The sequence below is a fragment of the Urocitellus parryii genome, chromosome 1 (assembly GCF_045843805.1).
Source record: "Urocitellus parryii isolate mUroPar1 chromosome 1, mUroPar1.hap1, whole genome shotgun sequence".
Classification (NCBI taxonomy): Eukaryota; Metazoa; Chordata; class Mammalia; order Rodentia; family Sciuridae; genus Urocitellus; species Urocitellus parryii.
The window spans coordinates 277,827,542-277,854,791 of NC_135531.1; the positions used below are offsets into that span (position 1 = coordinate 277,827,542).

At 46.8% G+C, this 27,250-nt stretch overlaps 2 protein-coding genes across 2 annotated transcripts in view; both read left to right on the forward strand.

The window, feature by feature from the left end:
• The window catches only part of Sag (S-antigen visual arrestin), a 32,938-nt gene extending 20,992 nt beyond the window's left edge, over positions 1-11,946 (forward strand). The window contains exons 10-15 of the mRNA XM_026412758.2: positions 447-584; positions 3,591-3,668; positions 5,918-5,941; positions 8,011-8,066; positions 11,266-11,275; positions 11,844-11,946. Of these exons, the coding sequence (XP_026268543.1) occupies positions 447-584; positions 3,591-3,668; positions 5,918-5,941; positions 8,011-8,066; positions 11,266-11,275; positions 11,844-11,946 (409 nt within the window). The remainder of the gene's footprint in view (positions 1-446; positions 585-3,590; positions 3,669-5,917; positions 5,942-8,010; positions 8,067-11,265; positions 11,276-11,843) is intronic.
• Positions 11,947-19,146: 7,200 nt separating this feature from the next.
• Dgkd (diacylglycerol kinase delta) overlaps positions 19,147-27,250 on the forward strand; it is a 99,940-nt gene continuing 91,836 nt past the window's right edge. Inside the window, exon 1 of the mRNA XM_026412754.2 lies at positions 19,147-19,304. Coding sequence (XP_026268539.1) covers positions 19,149-19,304 — 156 coding nt within the window. The 5' untranslated portion in view covers positions 19,147-19,148. The remainder of the gene's footprint in view (positions 19,305-27,250) is intronic.

The window sequence follows — 27,250 nt, forward strand, 5'->3', positions numbered from 1 at the left end:
GTAGAGGAAAAAGTGTGTGCTGCTTTGGACCTGAATCAGCCTGGTCTGTGTGGCCACAGATGGAGGCCCCTTCCTAACCCTGCTCACCAGCCCACCATCAGTCTCCTGGTGACAGATTTTGGCAACAAGGACCTTTCCCACCTGGACTTATTGACACTGCCCTGATGGCTCTGCTGCATACTGTGGGGTTCATAGAGCCTTAGGAGACTGACTGGGGTCTCTGACCTGGGACCCGTTTGTCTTATTTAGAAATTCAGCAATTCAGAGCAGGTTAGGAGGTCTGAGGCAATGTCCGGATATTGCTGCCAACCCACTCTGCAATTTCACTAACAATATGCTCCTCTTCCCAGTAAGTGGATAGGGAATTTGGATCCTGGAAATGCTGGATGACAAATAGGGTCTGGTCGGGTTGATGGTGACTCTCCTCTCTGTTGTTCTTCTTCCAGAGAAAAGGTGTTACCTAATAACACTTTTACCAAGACCCTGACATTGGTGCCCTTGTTGGCTAACAATCGAGAAAGAAGAGGCATTGCTCTGGATGGGAAGATCAAGCATGAGGACACAAACCTCGCCTCCAGCACCATGTGAGTCCTTGCTACTGCATGAAAGTCCTGTTGGTGCCAGCTGGTGCAGGTCTGTCCCCTGAGCTCAAGGTGTGCATGACAGGCCAGCTGGCATTAATGGTAGAGAGTGCAGGTCCCATAGGCCCAAATGAGGCTCCTTCTTCTATCTGGAACAAGGTGGTGATCACACTGGTGGACCCTGGACACAGCCTTGGGTACCCCCAGCTCCACTGCATACTCTGGGTGGCTCTGGGCAAATGACTTGAGCTCTCTGAGAACCTGTTTTCTTGTCTCTCAGTGGAGGGGTGAGGGTGATAAGAGTCCCAGTCTCACAGAGTGGCGATAAGGACTGACACAAGCTGCATGCAGCATGGAGCCCAGCACTCGGAAGGCGCCTGAGCAATGTCAGCTGCTAGTTTCCTAAAGCGTCATTAGCTGGTGCACTGTCCTAAGCATACAACTGAGCCATGCAGCTGGCTGTGCTCATCCACTTATTTCCTCTGGGAAAGGTGAAAAGTGGGATCCCGAGGGCTGCAGAAGTCAATGAGCTTTATAGGAAAATAAGCACTGTTTACAGGCATGGTGGCGCCTGCCCGTAATCCCAGCTGCTCTGAGCCTGAGGCAGGAAGGTCTAAATTTGGGCCAGCCTGGGCAACTTAGCAAGACCTTGTCTCAAAATAAAAAATAAAAAAAAGGACTGGGATGTAACTCAATGGTAGGGTGCCCCTGAGTTCATTTCTAGCACTGAAAGAAAGCGGGGAGGGAAGGGAGGAAGGAAGATCCACTTGCTGGATTTAGGCAACAGATCTAGAAAAAACTGTACAGTGAAGGCTCAGAAGTCAACACTGCTGCTCTCCTAGCCACTCTTTTGGGCTTCTCTTTCTGCGAGTCTCTCTGTTGGAGGGCTCTGAGGGCTTGTGGTCAGAGCCATGCACCAGCTCAAGACCCACTTGCTGCCCTCTCCCTGGGTGATGTGCTGGAGGGTCCCTCCATGGCCCCAGTAGGCCACTGACTGGAGAGTTGGTAAGGAGTGGACTTTGCTCTCCAGTTAACTGAGCTGCTGACCCTGGACAGGTCTCTCATTCTGGCTCATCTTATGGATAATTTCCTTATCCATAAAATGAGAATAAATACACCTTGCTCACAAGGCGTGGAGAAATGTACATGTTTTAAATGACTCTGCAAACTATAAAACATGTTTGTGATATGGCGTGCCATTGTCCATAACATGACTGTCGTGCCCTTGAGGAAGCAGATCTGTGGTGTCAGTTTCTCTGTTATTCTTGCCTTGTGAACATGCTCCAGAATCTAATTCAGTAACTTGGCAACCCACTCACAGAAAATCCTTTGACAGTGAAAATACTCACTGACCCCACTGTTAGCCTTACAGAATGTGAGTCTACCAAGCTGTGGGCTCATGCGAGTCAGATAGGTCAACTTCTGGTCTGTTGGCATCACCTTGGAGGCGGCAGGGCGAGAGCTTGCAGGGTATTCTCTGGCCTGTGACAAAGTACGTTCTCTTCCTTGGGTGTTTGGCCTTATTTAACATGAGGTCAAGAGCCAATCCCAGCAGAAGTGTGGAGTTTCAAGCTTACACCCTCTTTTATTCCCTTTGGTGGCAACCCCTCTCTGCTGAGTAGGTGACCCTCTCCACAATTCCAGGTAAAAAGGCTTCTCTGGGGATCAGTGTGGTCCTGGGTGCACATGTTCCTGGGCCAGATTTTGGTTTCTGGGCTAGAACTTTCAGGGCCATATCCCAGATCCCAGGGCTGTCAACGCAATCTCCCCTGCCCTCAATCCCCTGCCTTCAGGTCCTCCATCATGATCTCTATCATTATTCACATTATTTTAGTTAGTATTTCGTGATACATTTTTTTATACTGGAAATTTAACCCAAGGGCACATAACCTCTTAGCCACATCCTCTCTCCTTTTAAAATATTTTATTTTGAGACAGGTTCTCACTAAATTGCTTAGGGACTTGCTAAATTGCTGAGGCTGGCTTTGAACTCGAGACTTCTGCTTCAGCCTCCTGAGCTGCTGGGATCACAGGTCTGCACCACTGCGTCCAGCTCATGATAATTTGCATGCCTTAATTCCTGTTATTGGACATCCTGAAATACTTAAGTCTTCTTCATTGGGTCATGTGAGATAAAAACCTGTGATAAAATGTCCACTTTGGTGTGTATCAGATAACAGGAATTCCACGCATGTTAGGATATTTGGAGTGAAGTTTCTGTCAAGGAAAGTCACACCTCACCCTCTTTGGGGCACATCTCATTCACCTCATTCTCTCACTTAACATTCACTGCCAGGCACGTACTGGGTGCCGGTGGGGCAGGGTCCAGAGCAGTCACAATTCCTGTGATCGGGGCTACAATAGAGTATCCACGTGTCTTTCCCATGAGCAGAGCACAGAGGAGCGAGTCTCAGTGCTCCCTGGCAGTGTCTGGGAAGGCTTCCCAAAGGAGGGGAACTATAACTTGGGGTCTTAGGGGACAAGAGAGGAGAAGGAGGGCATTCTGGGGCAGGCTTATAGTTGGCAAGGCTGGCGCAAGGCAGGATCAGACAGTGGGGCAGTGGGTAGGAGATGGCAGAGGCATCTCCCTGAAAAACTGAACCTGAAAGATTTCTCAGGCTACAGAGAGGCTGGAAAGCTCAGTTAAGGAGCCTGGCACGTGGGAGACCATTACAGAGACAGATACCCAGGAAGGGAAAGCCCTGGGAGGACTCTGCCTGCCCTGCTGGGATGGTGGAGCAGGCTCGGGAGAGGCTGGATGACCAGGGTACAGAGGAGGGGAGGAAGTATGCTCCTCCCTCTGTGGACTGCAGGAGTAGGAGACGCAGGCATCCCTGCACCCCTTCACGTGTATGTGCAGTCCTTGGCCTCAGGCTGGCCTGGTCCAGTTCACCAGTTCCTGAGAAGCAGCCTCCAGATGAGTGGCCCTGGTTGGAGCAGCAAGAATCCCCTCACAGGCTGTGCCTCCTGCTGCCTCCTCACCCTCCGCTCTTCCTTTCTATTGGGCAGCCTTAAAGAGGGCATGGACCGCACCATCATGGGCATCCTGGTGTCTTACCAGATCAAGGTGAAGCTCACCGTGTCAGGGTAAGTGTCCGGTGCCGGCACTTGGCCTGCTCCCTCTTGGCCTGGGACTGCTCTTTCCTGAAGGACTAACAGGCAAACAGCAGCGGAGGCAGAGCCTACTGGCTCCTGTGCTGGCCTAGGTTGGATTCTATTTGTCCCTGGAAAAGAAGGTTGTGAAATACTGCACTGTTCGTACCCTGGGCCAAAACAGCTTGCACCTGCACACCACTGAGGTAGAGCGCTGTAGAGCGATAGAGAGCAGAATGAGAATCAGTTTCATGTTACATTGTACCTCAGAAAGAACAATGGCTGCCCAGTGGACTCTCAGTGACCTTCATCTGTTTGCATCTTGGGAGGCATCTGGCCACCAAGGAGGGACTGCATCTTCCCTCCCCTAACATGGAATCACAGAATCGGGAGGCTCCTTTTCATACAAGAGTGCTGACATCTCTAAAGAAACAATTTTCTATTTTAATGAAACAGATTTTTCATTCTCTTTAATCTCACCAAAAGGGAAACAAAAACAAAAACACCTTGGCTTCTCATTTTCCTTTCAAATTCCACAGCCAAAGTCTCTATTCTGATCAAAGGCAGATCCTGCATATGTCCCAGGGTCCTGGGTAGGTAAAAAGTTCTCCAAATTTTGCTTGGGGCCACAAAGAACACACGTCTATTTTAGGTATTTTGTTAGCACAAAGTTTTCATTTGTTGTGGTTTTTTTTTAAGTTTTTTTAATATTTATTTTTTAGTTTTCAGGGGACACAACATCTTTGTTTATATGTGGTGCTGAGGGTCGAACCTGGGCTGCATGCCAGGCGAGCCGGCTACCACTTGAGCCACATCCCAGCCCTGTTGTGTTTTTTTGAAGTGGATAGTGCTTTCTTTTCTTTTTCTTTAATATTTTTTAAGTTATTGATAGACCTTTATTTATTTATATGTGGTGCTGAGAATTGAACCCAATGCCTCACACATGCCAGGCAAGTGCGCCACCGCTGAGCCCCAGCCCCTGCCCTGGATAGTGCTTTCTTTTCTTTCCTTTGTGAGGATCTAGAACCAGATGGAGTTTCCCTTAGCAGTTCAGAAAAGCAAATTCAGGTAGTCCTCCTATCCTCAAGTTTCACTGGTGACTTCAACCATCTGCAGATTTTTTTTTTTAAATGGCATACTTTTCTCCCTCCCAAAGTTTTTTTTTTAATATTTATTTTTTAGTTCTCTGCGGACACAACATCTTTGTTGGTATGTGGTGCTGAGGATCGAACCCGGGACGCACGCATGCCAGGCGAGCACGCTACCGCTTGAGCCACATCCCCAGCCCCAACCATCTGCAGATTGAAAATATTTTTTAAAAACTGCATATGTGGGGGCTAGAGCTTTGGCTCAGCAATGGAGTGCTTGCCTTGCACATGCAAGGCCCTGGGTTCGATCCTCAGCACCACGTAAAAATAAATAAACAAAATAAAGGTATTGTGTCCATCTACAACTAAAAAAGGTACCAAAAAAAAAAAAAAAGAACTGCACATGTGGGGCTGGGATTGTGGCTTAGAAGTAGAGTGCTTGAATTGTAATGCAAAATAAAAATATATATATGTAAATGAAAAAAAAAGAAGTAGAGTGCTTGCCTGGCACGTGCAAGGCCCTGGGTTCCATCCTCAGCACCACATAAAAATAAATAAATAAAATAAAGGTATTGTGTCCAACTACAACTAAAAAATAATTATTAAAAAAATAAAAGTTCTTAAAAAAAACTTGCATATGTGCTGACTGTACAGATGTTCCCCTTGTTATCCCCTAAATGATAAAGTCTAATAACATTTACATTGTATTGGTGGTTTAAGTCATCTCTAGCTGATTTTGAATGTATGGGCGAATGGGTGAAGGTGCTATGCAAACAGCACGTCATTTTAAATAAGAGACTTGAAAATTGAAGTTTCAGTATCCCCAGGGGGTCCTGAAACCAGTCATGCCCACTATCCCACCTTGCAGATATAAAAGGGTAGAGCAACTTTAAGGGGTTCTCACAGAGACCTCTATGATTCTGTGGCTTATTCTTGACCCTAAGTTATTCTTCTTGACCCTAAATGATCCTCTTGAGAAAAAAGAGTTACAGTAGGGAGGAGGATGCTGAATATTAAGGAATGAAAGACCCTGGAAGTGGGGAATGTGGGCAAGGAACCTGAGAACCGAGTCAGGTCTTGCCTCTGAATAATGGGATGTGATGTCATATTGCCACTGGGGACAGTCACCACAGCCATTTGTTTTGTGTTTCCTAGCTTTCTGGGAGAACTCACCTCCAGGTAAGTCTCTTCTCCTCCCTTTCCACTTGATTCGCAGGACGCCAAGGACAATAAGCCTTTTTTTTTTTTTTTTTTTTTTTTTTGGTACCAGAGATTGAACCCAGGGGTACTTAACCACTGAACTGCATCCTCAGCTCTTTTTCTATTTTGAGACAGGGTCTCACTGAGTTGCTTAGGGCATCACTAAGTTACTGAGGCTGGCTTTGAACTCGTGATCCTCTTGCCTCAGTCTCCCAAACTGCTGGGATTACAGGATACACCACTGTGTCCAGTAAGCCCTTCCTCTTAAGAGGAACTAAAGAAGCTGGTCTCTGGGCAGCTCTACTCATATGTTAGAAGTGATGCTGCTGCCTCTGGAGCATCATGCAGTGCTTAGCTCACTAGTGTGTGTCTGGGGTGACAAGTAGGTCTATGCCTCACAGAGAGACTCCTCCAGAAAGTCCACACACTCCCATAGCTGTCTAGCTGTCTTCTGCACCTGTATGCAGTGCAAGACATGAATTATACCATTTTAACCACTTTAAAGTGCACAATTTAGCAGCATTAAGTAGTTTTACAATGTTATAAAACCACCACCACTATCTAGGTCCAGAATATTTTTGCTATCTGAAAGGGAAACCTAGTACAAATTAAGTAATCACTCCGGTTTCCCCTCCCACAGCCTCTGGCAGCCACTAATCTGCTTGCCAGTGGTAACTATCCTGGATATTGCCTATAAATGGCATTGTATAATAAGGAGCCTTTTTGATTGACTGTTATCATTGGCTTAATGTTTTCAAGGATCATCTGTGTTGTAGCATGAACTAATACAGTACTTTATTCCTTTTTATGGCTGAGTAATATTCCACTGTATGGATATACCACATTATGCATATTTTGGGGGGGATTGTTTCTACCTTTTGATAATTGTGAATGGTGACAGCTTCCTTTTAAGTCATGCACAAAGAAGGAACAAATTTGAATCAGGTGTGGTGGTGCACTCCTGTAATCCCAGTGATTTCCTCCCCCTGAGTCAGGAGGTTTGCAGGTTCAAGATCAGCCTCAGCAACTTAGACCCTGTCTTTAAAAAGGCAGTGGGGGTGGGGGGATGGGGAGATGGGGATCTAGCTCATTGGTAAAGCATTCCTGAGTTCAATTCCCAGTACCAAAAAAGAAAAAAGAAAAAAAATTAGAAATATTTGAGTCAGCATTGACTTGACTTGGTCATCTCTTATCTAGAACCCAGGTCACACCCGTTTCTTTTAGATCCTATCTGTACCTGTGTTATTTAAACAAATGTGCTTGGCCCAGAGGTCAGCCCTGGGCAGGAAGCAGGGGGCCCTAGACTGCAAGGAGGAGCCTGTTTTCTCACCTCTCTCCTCATCTTTCTGTTCTCCCTTTCTGTGAATCTCTCTTTTGTCCTCCTTCCTGACTCCTTTCCTTCCTTCTTTTTTGTATAAATTCCAAGTCGCCCCAAAGTCCTCTAACTTTTGGAGTTCAGCAGACTGTTGTGCTCTCTGTGCCCACCCTTGACACATCAGCCTTACACAGGTTTTAACACATTCAGGATGTTGCACCTTGTTGCAAAGACTATTTAAAAATCCATCCTCCCTCAGAATTGCAAGTTCAAGGCCAGCCTCAACAATTTAGCAAGGCCTGAGCAACTTAGTGAGACCTTGTCTCAAAATAAAAATTATAAAGGATTGGGATGTGGCTCAGTGGTTAAGCACCCCTGGGTTCAGTCCCGACTACCAAAACCCCAAAACAACAACAACAAAATCTACTCTGTCCTTCCTGTCGGATTTTGCCTCTTCTCCTCCCATAACATATGTCACTACATCTAGTAAGCCACACAGGGAACTTCAAACACTGGTTGCCCAGCCATGCCTGAGTGAAGTTCCTGGACCACATTCCAGGGAATGCATTGCGAAATCTTACTTGACTATTTTCTGATTTCTGTTTTGCTTTGAGTTCAGCTAAATTATCTTTCAGCTTGGGCCTGGGGATATTTTATAAAGCCATTAACCTTGTGTGTGTGTGTGTGTGTGTGTGTGTGTATCTACTAACCAGCCTACATTCTTTTTTTCTAGTGAAGTAGCCACTGAGGTACCATTCCGTCTCATGCACCCCCAGCCTGAGGACCCAGGTTAGTTGCACCATTGTCCAGGCTGTCTCGAGCTCTTCTCCCCTGGCAGACTTATTGGTACTCATTCCTCATCTTGGGGTTACCAGGTGACATCCACAAGGTGACTGGGCTAGCCCAGAAGAGAGCACTCACCTGTTCACCCCCTAGAGCCTGTGTGGAGGATGTAATGGAAAACCCCAGAACCTCTGCTGTCAACAGACCTAGATTTAGATTTTAGGATGATTTAGTTTGAGAGCCCAAGGCTTTTGCATTTCATTTGGAAACAAAAGGCCTAATGTATCATTTGGAAGCATTCACAGGCATCATGATGAGAATACAGAAAAGACTAGAAAAGAGGGTCAGGCTGGGATCCTCACATCTTAGCTCATTTGACTTATAAATCCATTGGCTCTTTTTTTTTTTTTTTTTTAAATAAGTCTTTTTTTTTGAGAGAGAGAGAGAGAGAGAGAGAGAGAGAGAGAGAGAGAGAGAGAATGAGAATTTTTTAATATTTATTTTTTAGTTTTCAGCGGACACAACATCTTTGTATGTGGTGCTGAGGATTGAACCTGGGCCGCATGCATGCCAGGAGAGCGCGCTACCGCTTGAGCCACATCCCCAGCCCTCCATTGGCTCTTGATGGATGTCAAGTGAAGGATAGTGTACAACTCTGTGTTTAACATCAGCCTTGTTGAACTGTCACTGTAAAGAGAACTGGATGATATGGAGTTAGATCTCAAGGAAGTTCTTTTAAGAAAAGCTCAATGAGATGGGCGCAGTGGCACATTCCTGTAATCCCAGTGGCTTGGGAGGCTGAGGCAGGGAGATGGTGAGTTCAAAGCCAGCCTCAGCAACTTTGCAAGATCCTAAGCAAGTCAGCAAGACCCTGTCTCTAAAAAAATACAAAAAAGGGCAGGTGATGTGGTTCAGTGGTTAAGTACCCCTGGGTTCAATTCCTGGTACCAAAAAAAAAAAAAAGCTCAATGAGGGGTCAGTGATAGAGCATGTACTTAGCAAGCATGGGCCCAGGGTTTTGTTCCAAGTGTTGGAAACAAACAAACAAAAAAAAAAGTAAATGAGGCAGCAGAATTAATCCAGGTGCATCTTAGAAACTCCAAGGAAAAATTCTCCCCTATATAATTAGGCAGGTTGATAGAAAAATCAACCTGTTTGAGAATTCTCCATAGTTATAATAATAAAGACTTTTAAGTAAAAGTGGTATAAACCAGCAGGGTTTCTTTTCCTCGTATTTGACAAATAGTTTTTCTATGTTGAAAATGAGATGGTATTTACCCATTAAAATGAGTCCTCATATTCATTTTAGGTTTTGACTCAAAATATTTTGTCTCAATATATCTTTTCCAAATATTTTAGATTCAAACTCTCTATGCACATTGGCAAAAGCTTCTGGTTAAATAGTTAATCTTACATTTTTAATTCACTTATGCTTGTATCATAAAAATGGTCTTTATCTTTTACATTTATTTGGGAGTAATTAGGACTTTAAGCCGGGAAAACACAGATTCAGTCTTGAAAATGTGGTCCAATCTTCCATTGTTCTTTTAAGGACATTCAAATGATAACCACCCAAAGAGCTTTAGGCAGACTTTGTGAGTTAATTTTTTGTTAAAGAAATTTTAAGCAGGGGGCTGGGGATGTGGCTCAGGCGGTAGCGCGCTCACCTGGCATGCGCATGGCCCGGGTTCAATCCTCAGCACCACATACCAACAAAGATGTTGTGTCCGCCAAAAACTAAAAAATAAATATTAAAAATCTCTCTCTCTCTCTCTCTCTCTCTTTCTCTCTCTCTTAAAAAAAAAAAAGAACTTTTAAGCAAAGAAAAACAGGAGCAAACGGCATGGGCCCCTGTTCCATCTTGGGGAAAGCCTTGATCGGGTCCTTTGCTGCCGAAGAGTTACTCTTCCTTCCCATGTATCATTTTGATGTTTCTGTTGCTATGGCCCTTACATTGGACATCTCACGGTGTCAGGACAAAACAATAAAATCTTTTGTCCTCTGAGATTTTGGAGGCAAGAATTAGGACAAATCATCCTGTGGTTACAAAAGTCTGATTTCTTGAGACCTAAGAGTGACCAAATTTCATGGCTCTCATTTTCTGCCTAGTTCCTGACTCCCTGAGTAGAGGTGGTAGATTCTAAGCAAAGAAAGCATGATTTATAGTTAGGCCTTGCCAGAGCCAGGGGCCAAACAATTTGTACCTAGTGAGTGCTGAGGAAGTAAAAGTGTTTTTATTGTCTGCTGCCAAGAGCATCCACCAAACCCCAGAGTGTTGATTGGATCCGTCCTGTTGACTGCCTTTTCAGGGATGAGGGTCCCAGTGAGTGGGTTTTACTGCTCAGCACTGTAGGGCTCCAGGGTATTCTTGTCAGGGAAAAGTTTGATGAGTTAGGCTCTCTTTGGGTCTCTGTGCTCAGTGGTCCTCACAGATAGTCCCTCCTGTACTGGCTTCTAGGTAGGCCTGAGACACAAAAGCAGAAGCTCCCCAGTTTCTGAAGCTCTTTAACTGCATCAGAACTTTATTAGGTGACCAGAAAACTAAAAAAGAACAAAGCATACTCAAATGGTTAGCAACTCATCTGGGGATATGAACCACATGAAAACCTAACCTGACCCCAGAAGATCAAACTGAGGCGTGAGGGGGTGGTCCTCAGGTGTTAGTGCACACCCTTACCCAAGGTGCAGGTATACATCAGGCCCTACGAATCATCCCCGAGAGCCCGATGGGCTGGTGCTGGAGCTGCATGGTCAGTCTCCATGTGACTCTGACCTCAATGGGATCCAAAGGACACTTAAGGAGAAATACTTTGAAAAGAGGAGTGACATACAAAGGGTGGGGACAATCAGGGAAGAGGTCCTAGAGGTGAGATTATGGCAGTTTCAGGCACCCTGTAAAAAAAGTGATGGTGGGCTAGGGTGTGGCTTAGAGGAAGAGCTCTTGTCTAGCTTGTATGAGGCCCTGGGTTCCATCAGTGCCCTCAAAAATCAAAGGCAAAACCAAAAGAGAGTGATGGCTAAAGATGCAGAGAGAAAGGCTAAGAACAGAAGTCACACCCAGCCACCAAGAAAGACGCCTTCAGAACTTACTCCCCCTCAAACTGCTCAGCTGAAGGGAGAGGCAGGCCAGGCGCTTGGTGTGGAATTGATTTCAACCTCTCCTTCTCTCTGCTCTCTCCCTCTCTCCTTCCTTCTGGGCTCACAGCAAAGGAAAGGTAAGCCACCAATCTCTGCTCTGTTTCTCTGACCTGTGACTCCTCCTCCTGTACAGACCCCTCTTGGGGGCTCTGTGCCTTTCCCTTGTGTCCCCTAGCTCCCAAGGGCTATGCTGGGTGTATCTCTCACTTGTGGGCTCTCTTCTTTTCTCCTTTTTGTTAAAGAACTTTTAAACAGGCTGGGTGCGCTGGCACACGCCTGTAATCCCAGCAGCTCAGGAGGTGGAAGCAGGAAGGTCCAGAGTTCAAAGCCAGCCTCAGCAATTTAGCAAGGCGCTAAGTAACTCAGTGAGACCCTGTTACTAATAAAATACAAAATAGGGCTGGGGATGGGACTCAGTGGTCAAGTGCCCCTGAGTTCAATCCCTGGTACCCCCCACCAAAAAAAAAACCCTTTTAAACAAAAGAAAAAAACATGAGGAAAATGGCATGGGCCCCTGTTCCATCCTGGGGAAAGCCTTGATTCATTCCTTTGCTGCCAAAAGAAGATCAAGGGTCTGGGTTCTCTTGAGATTTCATCCTCAGCTCTGAGAGGGCACTGAAAAAGGTGTCTTTGTTTTCTTTTTAGTTTTCAGGATGCAAATTTGGTTTTTGAAGAGTTTGCTCGCCAAAATCTGAAAGATGGGGGAGACACTGCTGAAGGGAAGAAGGAGGCTGTCAATGATGAGTGAAAATATCGGCTCAGACTCCCGCAAGCGGCCGTAGCTCCTGGTGCCACGAGCAAAGCCCCACAGTCAGCCCTTCAGTTGTGCTAGATATGAAAGTCCGAGTTTCCTCCTGGAAATAAAGTGTGTCATGTGATCCCTGGTTGCAAGTGGGGTTGATTGACTGGGACTTTGGGCTTCTGACGCTGATGCAGAAGTTGCCGCCTTAGCGCCCTGGCTCCTGGGGGGAAAGGGGCATCATCTAGAAGAAAGGCCAGCCACCACAGAATGGCTCAGCAGTGGCCACTGAGGGGAGAAGGTGTCTGGAAGTCAATGTGCCACCCAGTGGGACCTGGGGTGTCCAAGAGGTTTTGGGTCCTGGTCTCTCTAACTTGTTTCTCTGGAAGCATATGGTGAGAGATTTCTAATTGACCAATCCTAGCCCCAGGCTTCTTCTTAAAGAGGTTCCTGATATTAATGGGGCAGAGAACAAGTTGGGCAAAAATACCCTTTGTTGCTGATTCCACTTTGGGGGTCAAGTCCCTGATCGAGCCCTGGATAGTTGGTTAAGTTTCTATTGAGTGTGAGCAACAAAATTAGATTTGTTTAGCTTTAGGGGCAAATGGAATGTAGTAGAAGGACCCTGGAGTGGCCAGGGAACTCAACTGAAGGAAAATCCTGAGCTCCCATTGCTAGGGTGGGCAAAGACCTGCCAAGCTCTGGGGATTCATCCCAGGAGCTTGGGGACTTGCCATTTGCACAACAATTTATGTGACTCAGCACCACGAATTGAGCTCTGTGGTCCAGGTCCTGCTTTGTAGTTCCTGGGAAGGAGAATCTGATTGGCTCAAGGAGGCTGATCAAATCCCAATGCCAGTGACAGCAGAGCTTGGCCATGAGGATAGCTTTCTCCAGACAAATGGGTCCACTGTGAGCCACGTGGGCTTCCTGGGTGGAGTGTGCTTCATTGAGGTGGGGCATACAGAAGGAGGGGATGCTCTGATTCAGGGAGGCAGATGGCCCTAAGGAGAGGAACATAATGGGGGTGCTTCTAGGGCACTTTCTTTGAAGGTCTGGCCCTTGGCACCTACCAGCCTAGAGCCTAATGTGATGCCAGGGGGGATGAGCACCTCTCCTGGCAGCCATGGGAAGACTTGGGGATGTGTAGCTCTGGGCCATGCTTCTAGGGAGCAGGTAAAAGGGTTCTGGAGACTTCTCCACTGCTCAGCCTACTTGCTGACGGCAAGGGTTGAGGGGAGAGTGTTATGTGTGAGGTGTACCGTTAGATTGGGTTTGGGGACCTAGTGCCACAGCAGAGGGTTGGATAGGGCCTGGGCTCCTGAGTGTGAAGACTTCCAATGCCTGAGGCTGTCCAATGGATTCCTGGCTGCTCTGTGTCTTGGGGCTTGGGATGGAGACATGGAGGGCCTCTGGGGAACCTTTCATGGGTTCAAAGACAAAGCAAGGTTTGGACCTGCGTGTGACTTTGAGGCACCCTGGTATTGGCAGAGATGAGGATTCTTTTCTGGAACTATGCTACTATTGCTGTAGAAGACGAATCCTGTGGGTCAAGGGATCAGACAGTTTTCTCGTTTTTTTCTCCCCAAACGAGGGAACAGTGCATCATCAGTCCAGCCCGTCCTGCTCTCTCAGGTACCCAAGCAAAGGAGCAATTAGGATGGCATGCTCCTGTTCACACCCCCCCCCCCCCACCAAGTCCTCCCTTGCCTTTTGCCACAAGCACACAGGTCTGTGTGGTTAGCTCCTGCTGGAGTTCTGGGCCAGCCAAGGGCTTTGGACTCCGCCCTGCACTGCCTGGTGAGGACCAGCCTGTTGGTTCCTGCATTGCTTGACCCCAGGACATCCTAAGTCAGGGTGGACGTTAATAGTCCTGACCTTTGGAACTATGTGGGTGGGAAAGCCAGAGGGAGGGTTGGATGGCCAATCCCTGGATACCAGAGGTCAGAACAGCCCTTGCCCTCTGAGTTGTTTTGGTGCCAAGATGTCCTGATATAGCCCTCCAGGTGCTGGTTTGCTATGACTCGCAGCTGGCCACCCTGGGGGAGTGGGGCAGGAAGTGAGCAGCTGGCTGACCTAGTAAGCCAGCACTCGGGATGTGGAACATTGGCTCGGCTCAGCCTCCACATTTGTTTGTGGAGTTGTCTCCACTGGCATGTAGGTTCCCCTGACCCCACCCCCAGGAGACAGGAAGTCTGTAGGCAGGTTGAGTATGTGGCCCAGGGACTGCAGGGAGGTGCAGTGCCAGAAACATATTCTGAAGGAGTTGAGGGTACTGCACAGAGAAAAGTGGGGGCTGAGAAATTGAGACAAAAGACTGGAGAGCAGGCATTCCTGAATTTATTGAGTGCCTGGCTCGTGCCAGGCACTTTATGTAGGACATCTGATTGTAAAGCAGAAAAGGGTCACGAGGCCAGGAACCACAGAACAAGAATAAGGCACCAAAAGGAGTTTTATTGAGAAGGGTGGGGGGCAGTGGCGCTCCAGGCGGGCAAAGTTCACTGATCCAGAAAGGGTAAGCAAGGCGAAACAATACCTATACAGGTCACTAGAGGTAGGAGGACCCTATATAGGTCACTAGAGGTAGGAGGCTCTGCGGAGTTTAGGGGCCGGTTTAAGGGCAAGTCTCTTTAGCGAGGTGATGAAAAGTCCTGGCCCTTGGCGGCCATGGGATGGGGAGGAGAAAGGGGAAGGGAGGGGAAAGGGAAGGGAAAGCTGCCTGCCAGACACTGATCATTCCAACATGCAGTTGGTCCTGCCACTGCCCCTTGTCAGATGAGGGGAAACTGAATTCAGGAGGTAAGTACTTTACTCAAGGTTCCACAGTTAGAGAATCCGAGCTAGGACTTGAATTCTATTTCCCTGAGTCTATACCAGACCTTTGCCCACTGGGTGGTGCTGAATAGGAGTAGGAGAGTTCAGAGGGTCAGAGAGAGAGAATCAGCATTTATGATTAAGCAATGACTGCCCTTGAATTCTTTGTTATCAACTGAAATTTTTATGTGTGATAACAATTGTACTTTAGCCAGGTAGTGGTGGGGTGTGCCTATAATCCCAGCTACTTGGGAGGCCGAGGCAGGAACATCTCAAGTTGAGGTCAGGCTTGGCAAGTTCAAAGCCAACCTGGGCAACTTAGCAAAAACCATCTCAAAAAAAAAAAAAAAAAAAAGGCTGGGGAAGTAGCTCAATGGTAAAGCACCCCTGGGTTCAACCTCTAGTACTGAAAAAAAATTGTACATTCATGTAGTTAGGAATAATACAGAGAACTCTCACGAACCCCTATCCAATAGTGACATTTTGTAAAACTGTAGTAGTACAATATCACAACCACGGTCCTGACATTGGTACAACCCCCCTATCTGTTCAGATTGCCCCACATTTTTTTTTTTAATGTGTACTGGGGATTGAACCCAGGGCACTTATGCCCCTTAAGCCACGTCCATAGCCCTTTTATTTTTTGAGATAGGGATTCAGAGTTGCTTAGGCCCTTGTTCAGTTGCTAAGGGTGGCTTTGAACCTGCAATCCTTTTGCCTCAGCCTCCAAGCCACTGGGATTATAGGCACGTGCCACCCATTTGGTTCAGATCTCCCTAATCTTATACTCCCGAGTGTTTCAAGTTTTCTATGGTTTTATCACGTGTAGTTAACTTCTTTTTAGTATGTTTGTTTTCCTATTCCTTTAACATTTTTGGTTGTTTTCATCTCAGTTTAATTTCATAGTTTACTGATCTTAGGAGGCAGAATAGGTGGGAGATAGGTTTGGGCATGTTTGGAAATGGGTGGTGTGGTTTTAGGTTGTCACAATGTCTGGGGGCCCAGAGAAGTTATATGTCACATGCAGTGAAAAAATATCCCGCTGCAAGCGTCAACCAGAACACTAACTAGTTCAGGGCAACAAGTTAACTCTTGCCAGGGAAGCATCGGACCTGAGCAGGGTTTGGGACGTTATCCCCATGTTTGCAGGTAGATGTGGGAACATTTTAACGTGAAGTGGTTCTTTCTGACAGGGTTGTACCTCTCTGCCAACATGTCACAAAGAAGGATTAGGCTGGATGTGAAGTGTGTTATTATTGCCACCTTGACATGCCCTCAAGGAGGGGTGAACCCAGGGCGCAGCATAACATTAGACATGATTCACAGCCTGACTCATTCAGTAAAGAGGCACCCAGGGGGGATGTGCTCTTCGCCACTGGGGGAGGCAATGCAAAGCCCTTCCTGAGATCCCCAAGGGAACTGAACTGTGCATCCACCAGGGGAACAAAAGGATTCTTCATGTGTCAAAGAAAATTCTCACCTTAGTTGGGTTTCTCAGCTTTTAGAACACAACATACTTCTTACCAAGACCAATACTCTAAAATACACTTTTTATTTCAAATAGTTTTGGATACAGAGAAAAGACAGTACAGAGATGCCACGTCCAGCTTTCCATATCATAACATCTTATCTACTTTTGCCATACTGAATGATTCAACATTGATACACTATTAAACTAAAGCCCATACTTTGTTTAGATTTCTTAAGTTTTTACCTAATTTCCTTTTCCTGTTTCAGGATCCTGTCTAGGACCCTGCTTGACATTTAGTTGTTACATATTCTTGATCTCCTCTCGGCTGTGCCAATCTCCAACACTTCTTAGTTGCAGATAACCTCCTCCCTCCCTGGTAACTCACACTCACGCCCATGGCTTTTGCCTCTAAAAACGGTGAATTATGGAACCCAGATGTCCCGAGCTTATTCTTCCTCATCCTAGGCTACTCTCTTCTAGTGACATTATATCCCCCAGAAAGCCCCACAGGGGAGGCACCCCAACTCCTCCCGCTCCCCCTTTTGACTGGATCAGTTGGTCCCTCCTCTTCTTCTGCTGTGTTTCTCCTGTCAGTTCAATCTCCATGACCACCACCTTGGTCCTGGCCACTCATCACTGACCTTTTAAATGCCCTTCCTGTTTCTAGACTTTTCTCCTTTGCATCATTTTCTGCCCAGACATCTGTTTTCCAAAGTCCTTTGGTGGCTCCTGGCTCTGGTGCCCATGGGATGACATCCTAGTTACGGAGCCTGGCAGAAGATGCAGGGGACCTTGCTGCCTTCGCCTGTCCCTCACCCTGTATCCAAGGTGCAACCCTGCTCAGGTCCGATGCTCCCCTGGCAAGAGTTAACTCTTTTTGTGTACATGTTGCACTTAATCTATATATACTTTATGGTGCTGGGGATGGAAACCAGGGCTGGGAGAAAGCTCCATCCTTGAGACCCAGCCCTCTCACGATATTGTAGTCAGCTAACACAAAAGACCCAATCTGTGGGGAGGCCGAATTAGATCCAAGGCTACCTTAATATCACAGCCAATGTGGCTTCAGCAGCAGGAATCTGGAAGCTGTGAGGCTGCGCAGTCTAGGGCCTCGGGCCTCTTCCTTGGAGGCCTCTCCCCATGTTTTTGCATGGTTGTCCTGGTCTGTGTCAAAATTTCCTTTCCTTTTTTTTAATTTTTGGAATTGGAAGTCACATTCTGAAGGCCTGGGAGTTAGGACTTTCCCACATAAATTATAGAAGTATAAGACTCAGCCCATACTGTACCCCCTCTCCACTTTCTATCTATGAGATCCTGTAGGCTTCAGCTTCCTGAGGGAGCTACCATGCAGCTCTGTGGGTCTGGGAATCACTTGTTCTGGGTTCAAATCCTGCCTCTCTAGTACACCCTGGGAGGGAGATCTGAGCCTTCCACATCTGGGTCGTCATCCCCAGAATGAGGTTGTCCCACTGGCTCTGTGGGGAACAGGGGAGGACAAGCAGCACTAGTCATGTCCTGTGTGTACCCAGGACTCAGGACTTGAGTGGTCACTATCTTTGTGAGCGCAGAACTTTCTGGTGATAGAAGTGTTTTATATTTGTGCTGTCCTTTGTGATAGATGTCACGTCACACATGGCTACTGAGCACTTAAAATGTGGCTAACGAGACTGAAGAACCAAAAATTTAATTTTAATGAATTCTGACTACACACATGAGGCTGTAGTACAGGGTAGTGCAGCCTGGTACAGCCTGGAACACCCAGGGTTCCTAGGCCTGTTCAGAGAATTTCTGTATCAAGCCCTGTCATCGTTTTCTGGCTATGAGATCAACCTTGGCCTCCTCCCTGTGCCAGATGCTACCCTATGGCCTCTGGGATGCTAGGCTTGCTTGCCTCTGGAAGGCACTATCCAGTGACCCTTTGAAATGGTTAAGGGAACTCTTGGCAGACCCCTCTCCAAGTGTCCTCTAGCAAGACACATAAATAGAGAGCATTTCCTCCCGGGTGGTACCAAATCCTTTCCACCTGGAAGTCCCAATAGGCACCCAACTGCACTTCCTCCTCTTCCTCCCCACTGAAGGGCAGTCCCAGAGGGCTCTTTCAGGGCTCCTCTGTTCCCTCCAGAGTCTGAGTCCACTTCTCTATTACACAGTCCCTCCCAATAGTCCAGGAGGCCACTTTACCCCCCATCACTACAAAGCCTGGATCTGAGGCCCCAGCTTTGTGATCCAGCCCCGCCCAGGTTTAAATCCCTCAGCGGCTTTCGGCTGCCCTCAGGCCTCAGCAAAAAGGCCAACCCCATTATTTGGTTCATAAAGACTTGTTTGACCTGCCCGCCCAGGGGCTCTTAATGCCATTTTGTACCTCTAAGCTCAATTCTTTTTCTTTTTCAGGAAGATTGTTCTTTCTGGCCTCTGGGCTTTTGCATAGATATGTTCTCTCTTTCTAGAATACGGTTACCTGTTTGGGATTCCTGCTCATTTTCTGTCTCTATCTCCTTAAACTTCTTTTTAACCAGAAAGCCTTCCAGATGGTAGTGAGCGTCCAGGAAGCGCCCTGTGGCGGCATCGCGGAGCCCGTCCGCACCTCTCCTCGGTGCAGGCAGGCGAGCATCCTCTCTCGGAACGTCTAGCCGACACGGTGCGGGAGATCACTTAGAATTAAGGTGAAAGACGGGAAAGATTAAAAAGGAAGCGAACACAGAAGCAAAGACACACAAATTGTGTCCCTAGAAGAAAACCGACAGCAGCCGGGATGACAGGGGGTCCCGGCAGGGCCACCCAGCCAGGGCTGGCAGGGGCCCGGGCAGGCCGCCGTCTGCGGCTGCGCGCGACAGGGCGGGGCGGGGCTGACGGCCGCCGGCCCCGCCCCTGCAGACCCCGCCCCGCCCCGCCCCGCCCCCCGCGGCGCGCGCGCTGGCCCGGCAGCATGGCGGCGGCGGCGGGTGCCCCTCCGCCGGGTCCGCCGCAGCCGCCTCCGCCGCCGGCGCCCGAGGAATCGTCGGACAGTGAGCCCGAGGCAGAGCCCGGCTCCCCACAGAAGCTCATCCGCAAGGTGTCCACGTCGGGTCAGATCCGTCAGAAGGTGAGCCCGCGGTGCGGTGACCGGGCGCGCGCCCCTCACGCCGCGGCTCCCCGCCGAGGCCCGGGGCCCTGCGGAGCGGCCGCCCAGGCCCCGCCGGCCCGGGGTCCCGCGGGCGCCGCTGCTGGACCGAGCGGGGTCCGCTGCGGTAACGGGTCGGCGTCGCGGCCGAGCGCCCCGTCTCTGGCGGGCTGGGGGTCGGGGGACGCAGTGGGCGCCGCGCTGGGGGGCGCGTGCCGCGGAGGGCCGGGAGCGAGCCCGGTGCGGCGCTGCGAGACCCGAGGAAACTGAGGCCCAGAGGCGGGGGTTGCGCTGGTCTAGCCGCGCGGGCCGGGAGTGGGGGCGCCTGGCTGCGCCCCGCAGGCACGCACGCTCCGCGAGGCCCGGGGCCGCAAGACTCTGGGCGCTGGGCAGGCTCTCTCCCTCTGGGCGTTGTGCACAGTATCTTATGGTACCCCCAGAAGTCCCCTGGGACCCGGTCCTGGGGTCTAACCTTCACCCCTTCCTCTCAAAAAGGGAGGGATGCGCGTCCAGCGACCTGCTCTCCCCACTCGGGAAAGCCGGGACTGCGCACCCGCTGGGCACCGAACTCTCCGTGGAGAAGTCCACACGCTGCGTATGAGGTGTGTAGAAGACGCATGTCCCTTTGCAAGAGCAAAGTTGCACCCTTTGTTTACCCGTTGTGGTTCCTGTTGGAAACAGGGAGGGCTACGATGAGCCCTCCCTGTTGGAGCAGGGTTTTCTCTGGCAGGTGGCTGGACAGGTGGCTGAGAGAGGTTGAATCCGTGAGGCAGCCCTGGCAGTTCCGGCTGGCACAGGCTTTCTCATCCTGCTGCAGTGCGCTTTCCCTCCAGGGCCAGTTAGTCCCTTTACCGTGGGAGCCATTTCTTGCCTTATCTTTGTCAGCCTCCAATGCCTGGAATTGGGGAACCTTGGGTTCCAACATGTTGAAAACAGGTTTGTTGTGAAGTGCTCCAGTTATTTAACAAGTGGGTTTCAAAGACCTATGCTTCCAGGTATAGCTATAATAGTTGTAATGATAACAGCGGGAACAATAGCAGATAACAATTTTCCGATCCCAGGCACTCTTCTTGGGTTAGCTTTAGGCACTTTACATGGATTAATTCATTTAGTGATAACCCACTGAGTTGGGTGGTATCCATATCATTCTGGTCTTATGCAGTTGGAAATTGCAAAGATTAAATGACTTTTCCAGGATATCACCGGTAATAAAGGTGGATCTGCATTTGAACCATGGTCAGGATCCCCAAGATGAAAGGCATTTTCTCCATTTGAGGGCACCCAGTGTAACAGGAGGATGGACACCTCCACACACAACCTAGTAAGTGCTATGGAATCTCAGAGGACAGACTCCAACTTCCCTGAGAGGTAGGGATAAAGGTGTCCTTCTCAAAGTGGGGTGTTTGAGGAATAGAGTTTGCCAGACTGGGCAGGGAGGGATGAGGTTCCTCACATTAGAATATTGTGTGTAAAAGTTTAAGCACACCTGGGAACAGTCAGAAGTTGAATCAGCAGCTGGAACAGGTCAAGTGGAATTTGGAAGATCAGGGCCTAATTTGAAGGGTTGAATTTTTGGCCTTGGGCAAGAGGGAATCACAGAGTTATTCCAGGCATGGGAGTGGTTATCAGATGTGCTTTCAGGAAGATCTCCAAGAAGTTCTGGTTGGTACTGATAGGAGTTGCTGTCTCTTGTTGCCTGCTTCTTGAAGCGAGGTGCTGTCCAGTACATGGTAGATCCTGTGACTTTGAAGTATGATTCAGATCAAGATCATGGAGAGGTTTGATTCCTCTGAGATTCCAGTGTGAGTCCCCAATTTTTGTTCATCAGGAAGTGTTTTTTTCCTTCTTTCTTTTTTTCCCCCTTAAAACAATAGTTGCTATACCAGCTGTTCTGGTTGAGGGGGAGTGATGGGTACAGTGTTAAAAATACACCCGAGGACTTGCCTTTTGGAATTCAGTCACATCTGCTGTACAGACAGATAGCTTAGGGCTGATTTTTCTTCTGGGTTGTTAGAGATTGTCAGAATGTGGGAAATGTGAAGTTTACTGGATGTGCAGTAGCTCTCTTCTGTAGTAGAGAAACCATTCACAAAATTCCTCTGCTATGTGTGATACATTATAGAATTCTCCAGATGATATGGAGTGTCATTCATTCTGGGTCCAAAAAAGGAACAAAACCACTTTAAGTATTTAAACCAGAGGGAATTTAATGCAGGGAATGGTTGCAAAGATGCTAAAGAAATGAGAATGCAATCTGTAGGTAGTGAAGCAACCCAAAGATGAAGCAACCAACAGGAAACCATTGCCACCCATAAGATGAAAGAAGATGAGGGACAAAGAGAGGGGCGCCAGTCAGACTGCAGGGGCAACTGGCTCTGCCAGACGGGGACCACAGAGGTCCTCTGGCAGAGCCTTGGGAAGGCACAGTGGCTGCAGCAAACTTCCCTACCCTTCCTGCTTGGGAACCCTGACCTGCAGAGACCATCCCCCTCTGCAGTGGGATAGAGAGGAGAGCAAGGAATGGCTCTGAGGCCAAGCTGGGCCAGCACCAGAACTGTATGTATGTCAGGTTTTCAGAGTATTAGTCAAATGAAAACTCAAGTTGTCTTACTTTGGTGGGGGGAAATCTTCTGATAGCGTTCCTCCAATTTTAATGTGGATCCTGAGGATTTTTTTTTTTTTTTGAAAGACTCTTTTTTTAATATTTATTTTTTAGTTCTCGGCGGACACAACATCTTTGTTGGTATGTGGTGCTGAGGATCGAACCCGGGCCGCACGCATGCCAGGCGAGCGCGCTACCGCTTGAGCCACATCCCCAGCCCGATCCTGAGGATCTTGTTAAAATGCTAATGCTGGGTGGGGTTGAGGAAGTCTGGAATGTACATTTCTAACAATTTTGGAAGAGCTGCCCATGGTCCATGGAACATACTTTGAGAAACACACTTGAGGCATTTTTGTAAAGAGAAGCTTTACCAACCTTCAAATAAATCTTTGCATTATAAAGGCATCTAAAAAAACTTTCCTCCAGGTCTTGAGTGAAAATTCATGTGTATTGGTTTGGGGTGGCCATTCACTGGTTTAGTATTTCATGCATGTCTGATGTTTTCGTGTTTGAATCTTTAGAGTTGAAGTTGTCCCTGCAAGCACATGGCATTATTTGTATTTTTTTTTTAAATTTTTTTTAGTTGTAAATGGACACAATACCTTTATTTTATTTATTTATTTTTATTTGGTGCTGAGGGATCAAACCCAGTGCCTCATAGGTATGAGGCAAACGCTCCGCCAACTGAGCCACAACCTCAGCCCCTTTATTTGTATTTCTTGACCATAATACACAGTAATGATTCTAGGACCACATAGCTGGAATGGAAAAAAGAAAATGGAGCTAATACACTGACTGGTAAATACATCAGCACATTATATAGTATTTTAAAATTTGAGTAAAGAACAGTGTAATTCTGTGAAGCTATCAGTTGAGTTTTTTAAAAAAGTTTCTAAAACTTTGTTTTTGAATATATGTGGAAGTGCTTGTATTCCTGATTTCAAATTTAAACAAGCATTTTTTTCCTGTTAAATGAATACTAGTAGCAAATAGGTAAAAGTTTAAGTTTTAAAAGACTTGAAAACCCCAGCTTTATGAGATACAATTCGCATACCATATAATTCACTTATTTAAACCATACAGTTCAGTGGTTTTTAGTATACTCACAGTTGTGCAACTGTCACCACAAACAATTTTAGAACACTTTTATTTCCATTTCCTCCCGGCTCCCTTAACCCTAATCTATTTTCTGTTTCTATGTATTTGCCTATTCTGGTCATTATACAAATACAGTCATATAGTGTCAGTTCTTTTGTTTGATTTCTTTCAGCATATTTTCAAGGTTCCTTCATGTTTAGCAAGTATTGGTACTTTCTTCTGTTTTTGGTACTGAGGATTGAACTCAGGTGCACTTAATCACTGAAGCAAATCCCCAGCCTTTTTTCGTTTTGTTTGTTTGTATTGGTGGTGCCGGAGATTGAACTCAGAGCCTTATGCATGCTAGATAAACACTCTGCCAACTGATCTATATCCCCAGTCCCGTCTTTTTCTATTTTATTTAGAGACAGAGTCTCACTGAGTTTCTTAGGGCCTCAATAAGTTGCTGAGGTTGGCTTTGAACTCTGGATCCTCCTGCCTCAGCCTCCCAAGCTGCTGGGATTACAGGTGTGTGCAACCGCACCTGGCACTTTATTCCTTTTTATTACATTATTCTATTGTAAGATATACTGCATTTTATTCATTCATCAGTTGATGGATTTTTTTTTTTGCATATGGCTATTTAGATAATGCTTCTATGAGTGTTCATGTACAAGTTTTCATGTGGACATGTTTTTATTTCTCTTGAGTACACCTAGGAGTAGAAAAACTTTTGAAGAACTGTTGGTCTATTTTATGAACTTGCAGTACCATTTTACTTTCCCACCAGCAGTATATAGAAGGGCTGCAGTTTCTCCATATCCTTGATACTTTTTGATTATAGCCATACTAGTAGGGATAAAGTGATGTTTAAAAAAAAATTTTTTTTTTTCCCCCTGTGCTGGGGATTGAACCCAGGGCCTTGTGCATGCTAGGCAAGCATTTTACCACTGAGCTATACCCCAGTCCTATAAAATGTCTTAAATGCTTGTTTATTTTAGGATTTCAAAGCCTAAACTTTGTATCAGATGAAGCTTATTTAGACTTGCTCTCCAATTTATGAAGCTTGTGATTGATCATGGACAAATTTCTGAACCTCACTTGAAACTAGGTTTCTTCATCTGTAAATAGAGAAAATATTAGTTCTTTGGTCAGTTATAATGACAGTGTTAGATGTATGTTCTTGAGCATCAGTTTCTATACTGTAGAAAAGAAATAATAATCCCAATTCTTACATCCACAGAATAGAAATGGTAATGGAAACTCATAGGCTCAAGTGGGACAATCTGTTAAAAATAAACACTTAGGGGCTGGAGATGTGGCTCAGCGGTAGCGCGCTCACCTGGCGTGCGTGCGGCCCGGGTTCGATCCTCAGCACCACATACCAACAAAGATGTTGTGTCCGCCAAGAACTAAAAAATAAATATTAAAGATTCTCTCTCTCTCTCTCCTCTCTCACTCTCTCTTAAAAAAAAAAAAATAAATAAACACTTAGCACCTTACTGTTATATAGTAAGTAATCATCTGGTGGTTGTTTTGATTATTGCTGTTTTTCTGATTGTTCACTTTTTAAAAAAATATTTATTTTTTAGTTATAGGTGGACACAATGTCTTTATTTTACTTTATGTGGTGCAGAGTATCTAACCCAGTGCCTCAAGTATGCTAGGCGTGCACCCTACCTCTGAGCCACAACTCCAGCCCTGATTATTCACTTTTTAATTTACTTTTTAATTTCTGCATAAGTAGTTGTCTTGCCTGACCACCTCCTCCTTCTGCTCAAGTGGGTTCTGGTGAGTCTCCATCTCTGGTAGTCAGAACAGTTAATAGGAGCAAATCTGAAAACTAGCATTGAACATCATCTTCTTTTTTTTTTTGTACCAGGGATTGAACCCCTGGGCACTTAACCTTTGAGCCACATCCCCAGTCCTTTTTATTTTTTATTTTGAGATAGGGTCTCACTAAGAGGGCCTTGCTAAGTAGCTGAGGCTAATCTCAGATTTGCAATCCTCCTGCCTCAGACTTCCAAGTTGCTGGGATTACTGGCATGTACCATCATGCTTGGTCATTGAACATCTTTAAACTGAGTACCAGTGGAAATACCAAGGATGAGGTGTTACTTTCCTTATTTCACGGATTCAGTTGGTTTCAGCAAGCACTTGAGATCTTGACATGATTCAGTGCTATGTCGGCACTGTGATATCAAATTGAACAGTAGTGACTCCTAGGGCTACAAGCAGGCAGACTTTAATAAGCCAGCTACACAGGGAATGTGAGTGTTGGTGGTGCAGAGTGTTTAGAGAGGATATGGGGTGAATGAGACCTGATCCTTGGGCAGCGGGCGGGGGGGGGGGGTGCTTCCAAGGATTTCTTGAGGAATTGACTGTTAGGCCCAGAGCTTATTATTTTTTTAATTTTATTTTGAGACAGGCTTGCTTGGAAAGAACAGTGGTGGGGCTGTGCTATGGCGCATGCATGCCTGTAATCCCAGAGACTTTGGAGGCTGAGGCAGGAGGATTGCAAGTTTGAGGCCAGCCTCAGCCCCTTAGTGAGATTCTGTCTCAGTAAAAACTAAAAAGGACTAAGGATGATGGTGGAGTGATGGACAGGGCTATGGGGGGTGGGCAAGGTGTGGGGGGGCAGTGGTCTGTGACAGAAGTGAGCCTGGCATGTGGGGCTGCATTTGACCTTGGAATCAAGAGTGGGGTCTTTACTGGTATCGTGTCTCCCTACTATCCAGTCTACCCAGGTCCTCAAATGTGACCATATACTCTTCTCAGATATAACCAGTGAAGCTTCTTGAGATGAAATCATTCTGAATTCAGGGGAAACTCTGAATGTCTTGGTGTCCTTATAAGAGAGAAAGGGAGGAGATGTGGACACAGAGAAACAGATCATATGGGCTGGGGATGTGGCTCAAGCGGTAGCATGCTCGCCTGGCATGCGTGCGGCCTAGGTTCGATCCTCAGCACCACATACAAACAACGATGTTGTGTCTGCTGAAAACTAAAAAATAAATATTAAAATTCTCTCTCTCCTCTCTCTAAAAAAAAAAAAAAAAAGTGTTCCTTCCTTTCTCTCCTCTACTTTCTTCCTTTCTCATTAAAAAAAAAAAAAAAAGAAAGAAAGAGATCATATGAAAGGAGTGCAAGGAAATTCAGCTGTGCTGCCAGAAACCAAGAAATCCGGAGGACACCAGTGCTGCAGAGGCCGTGGGCTTAGTCTCCCCTTGAGCCCTTAGAGGGAGTATGGTCCTCTTGATCATGTTTTTTCCTTTTATACAATATTGGGGATTGACCCTAGGGCTTCCCATACACTGGGCAAGTGCCCTATCAATGAGCTCCACTCCAGCTCATTTTTTTTTTTTTTTTTAATTTTGAGACAGGCTTGCTTTGAGTTTGCAATCCTTGCTCAGTCTCCCGTGTAGCTGGGATTTCAGGTGTGTTCCACTGTGTCTGGCCCTGCTGTCTGCTTGATTTCAGACTTCAAGCCTCCAGAACTGTGAAACAATCAGTTTCCCTTGTTTTATTTTTAAATATTTTTTAGCTGTAGATGGACACAATATCTTTATTTATATTTGTGTGGTGCTGAGGATCGAACCCAGTGTCTCACACGTGTGAGGCAGGCATTCTACCACTGAGCTGCAGCTCCAGCCCCAGTTTCCCTTATTTTAAACCCCCCAATTTGTGGTACCTGTTCTAGGCAGCCCAAGGAAACTAACAGTGCTCACCTGGCCCTGTGCTGATGCTGGAGGAGGAAGCTGCAAGGATGAGCTCGGTGGGACTGTGGGATACCTCTGAGGGCCGAGGGCTCAGGTTCTGAAAAAGAAAAGCAGTTCTGCGTGTGGGGACCCCCCATTTGGGGTGAAATCCTTAAAAACCGCAACCAAGGATGGTGATGAACCAGAGGTAGAACTTCGGGAACACTACTGTCCTGTTTCAGATCATTTAAGCTCCCTGAAATAAAAGTCATCCCAGAGTGCTAATAAAGCAAACTTCAGTTCTCCTTAGAGGGAGAGGAGTTATCTTCATTTACAATTCACTGTTTTGCACACAATGAAAAATAGTCTCCTGAGTTAAGATGAGGAGAAACAATCTCCTATAAAACCCAGATGGACAAGGGTTGCCAACTTCAGACACAGGCTTTAAAACAGCTGTACTCAACTTGTTCAAGGAGATGATAGACCAGATTGAGAATTTTGGTAGAGAACTAGAAACTATCAAAAAGAACTAACTGAAGATTCTAAAACAG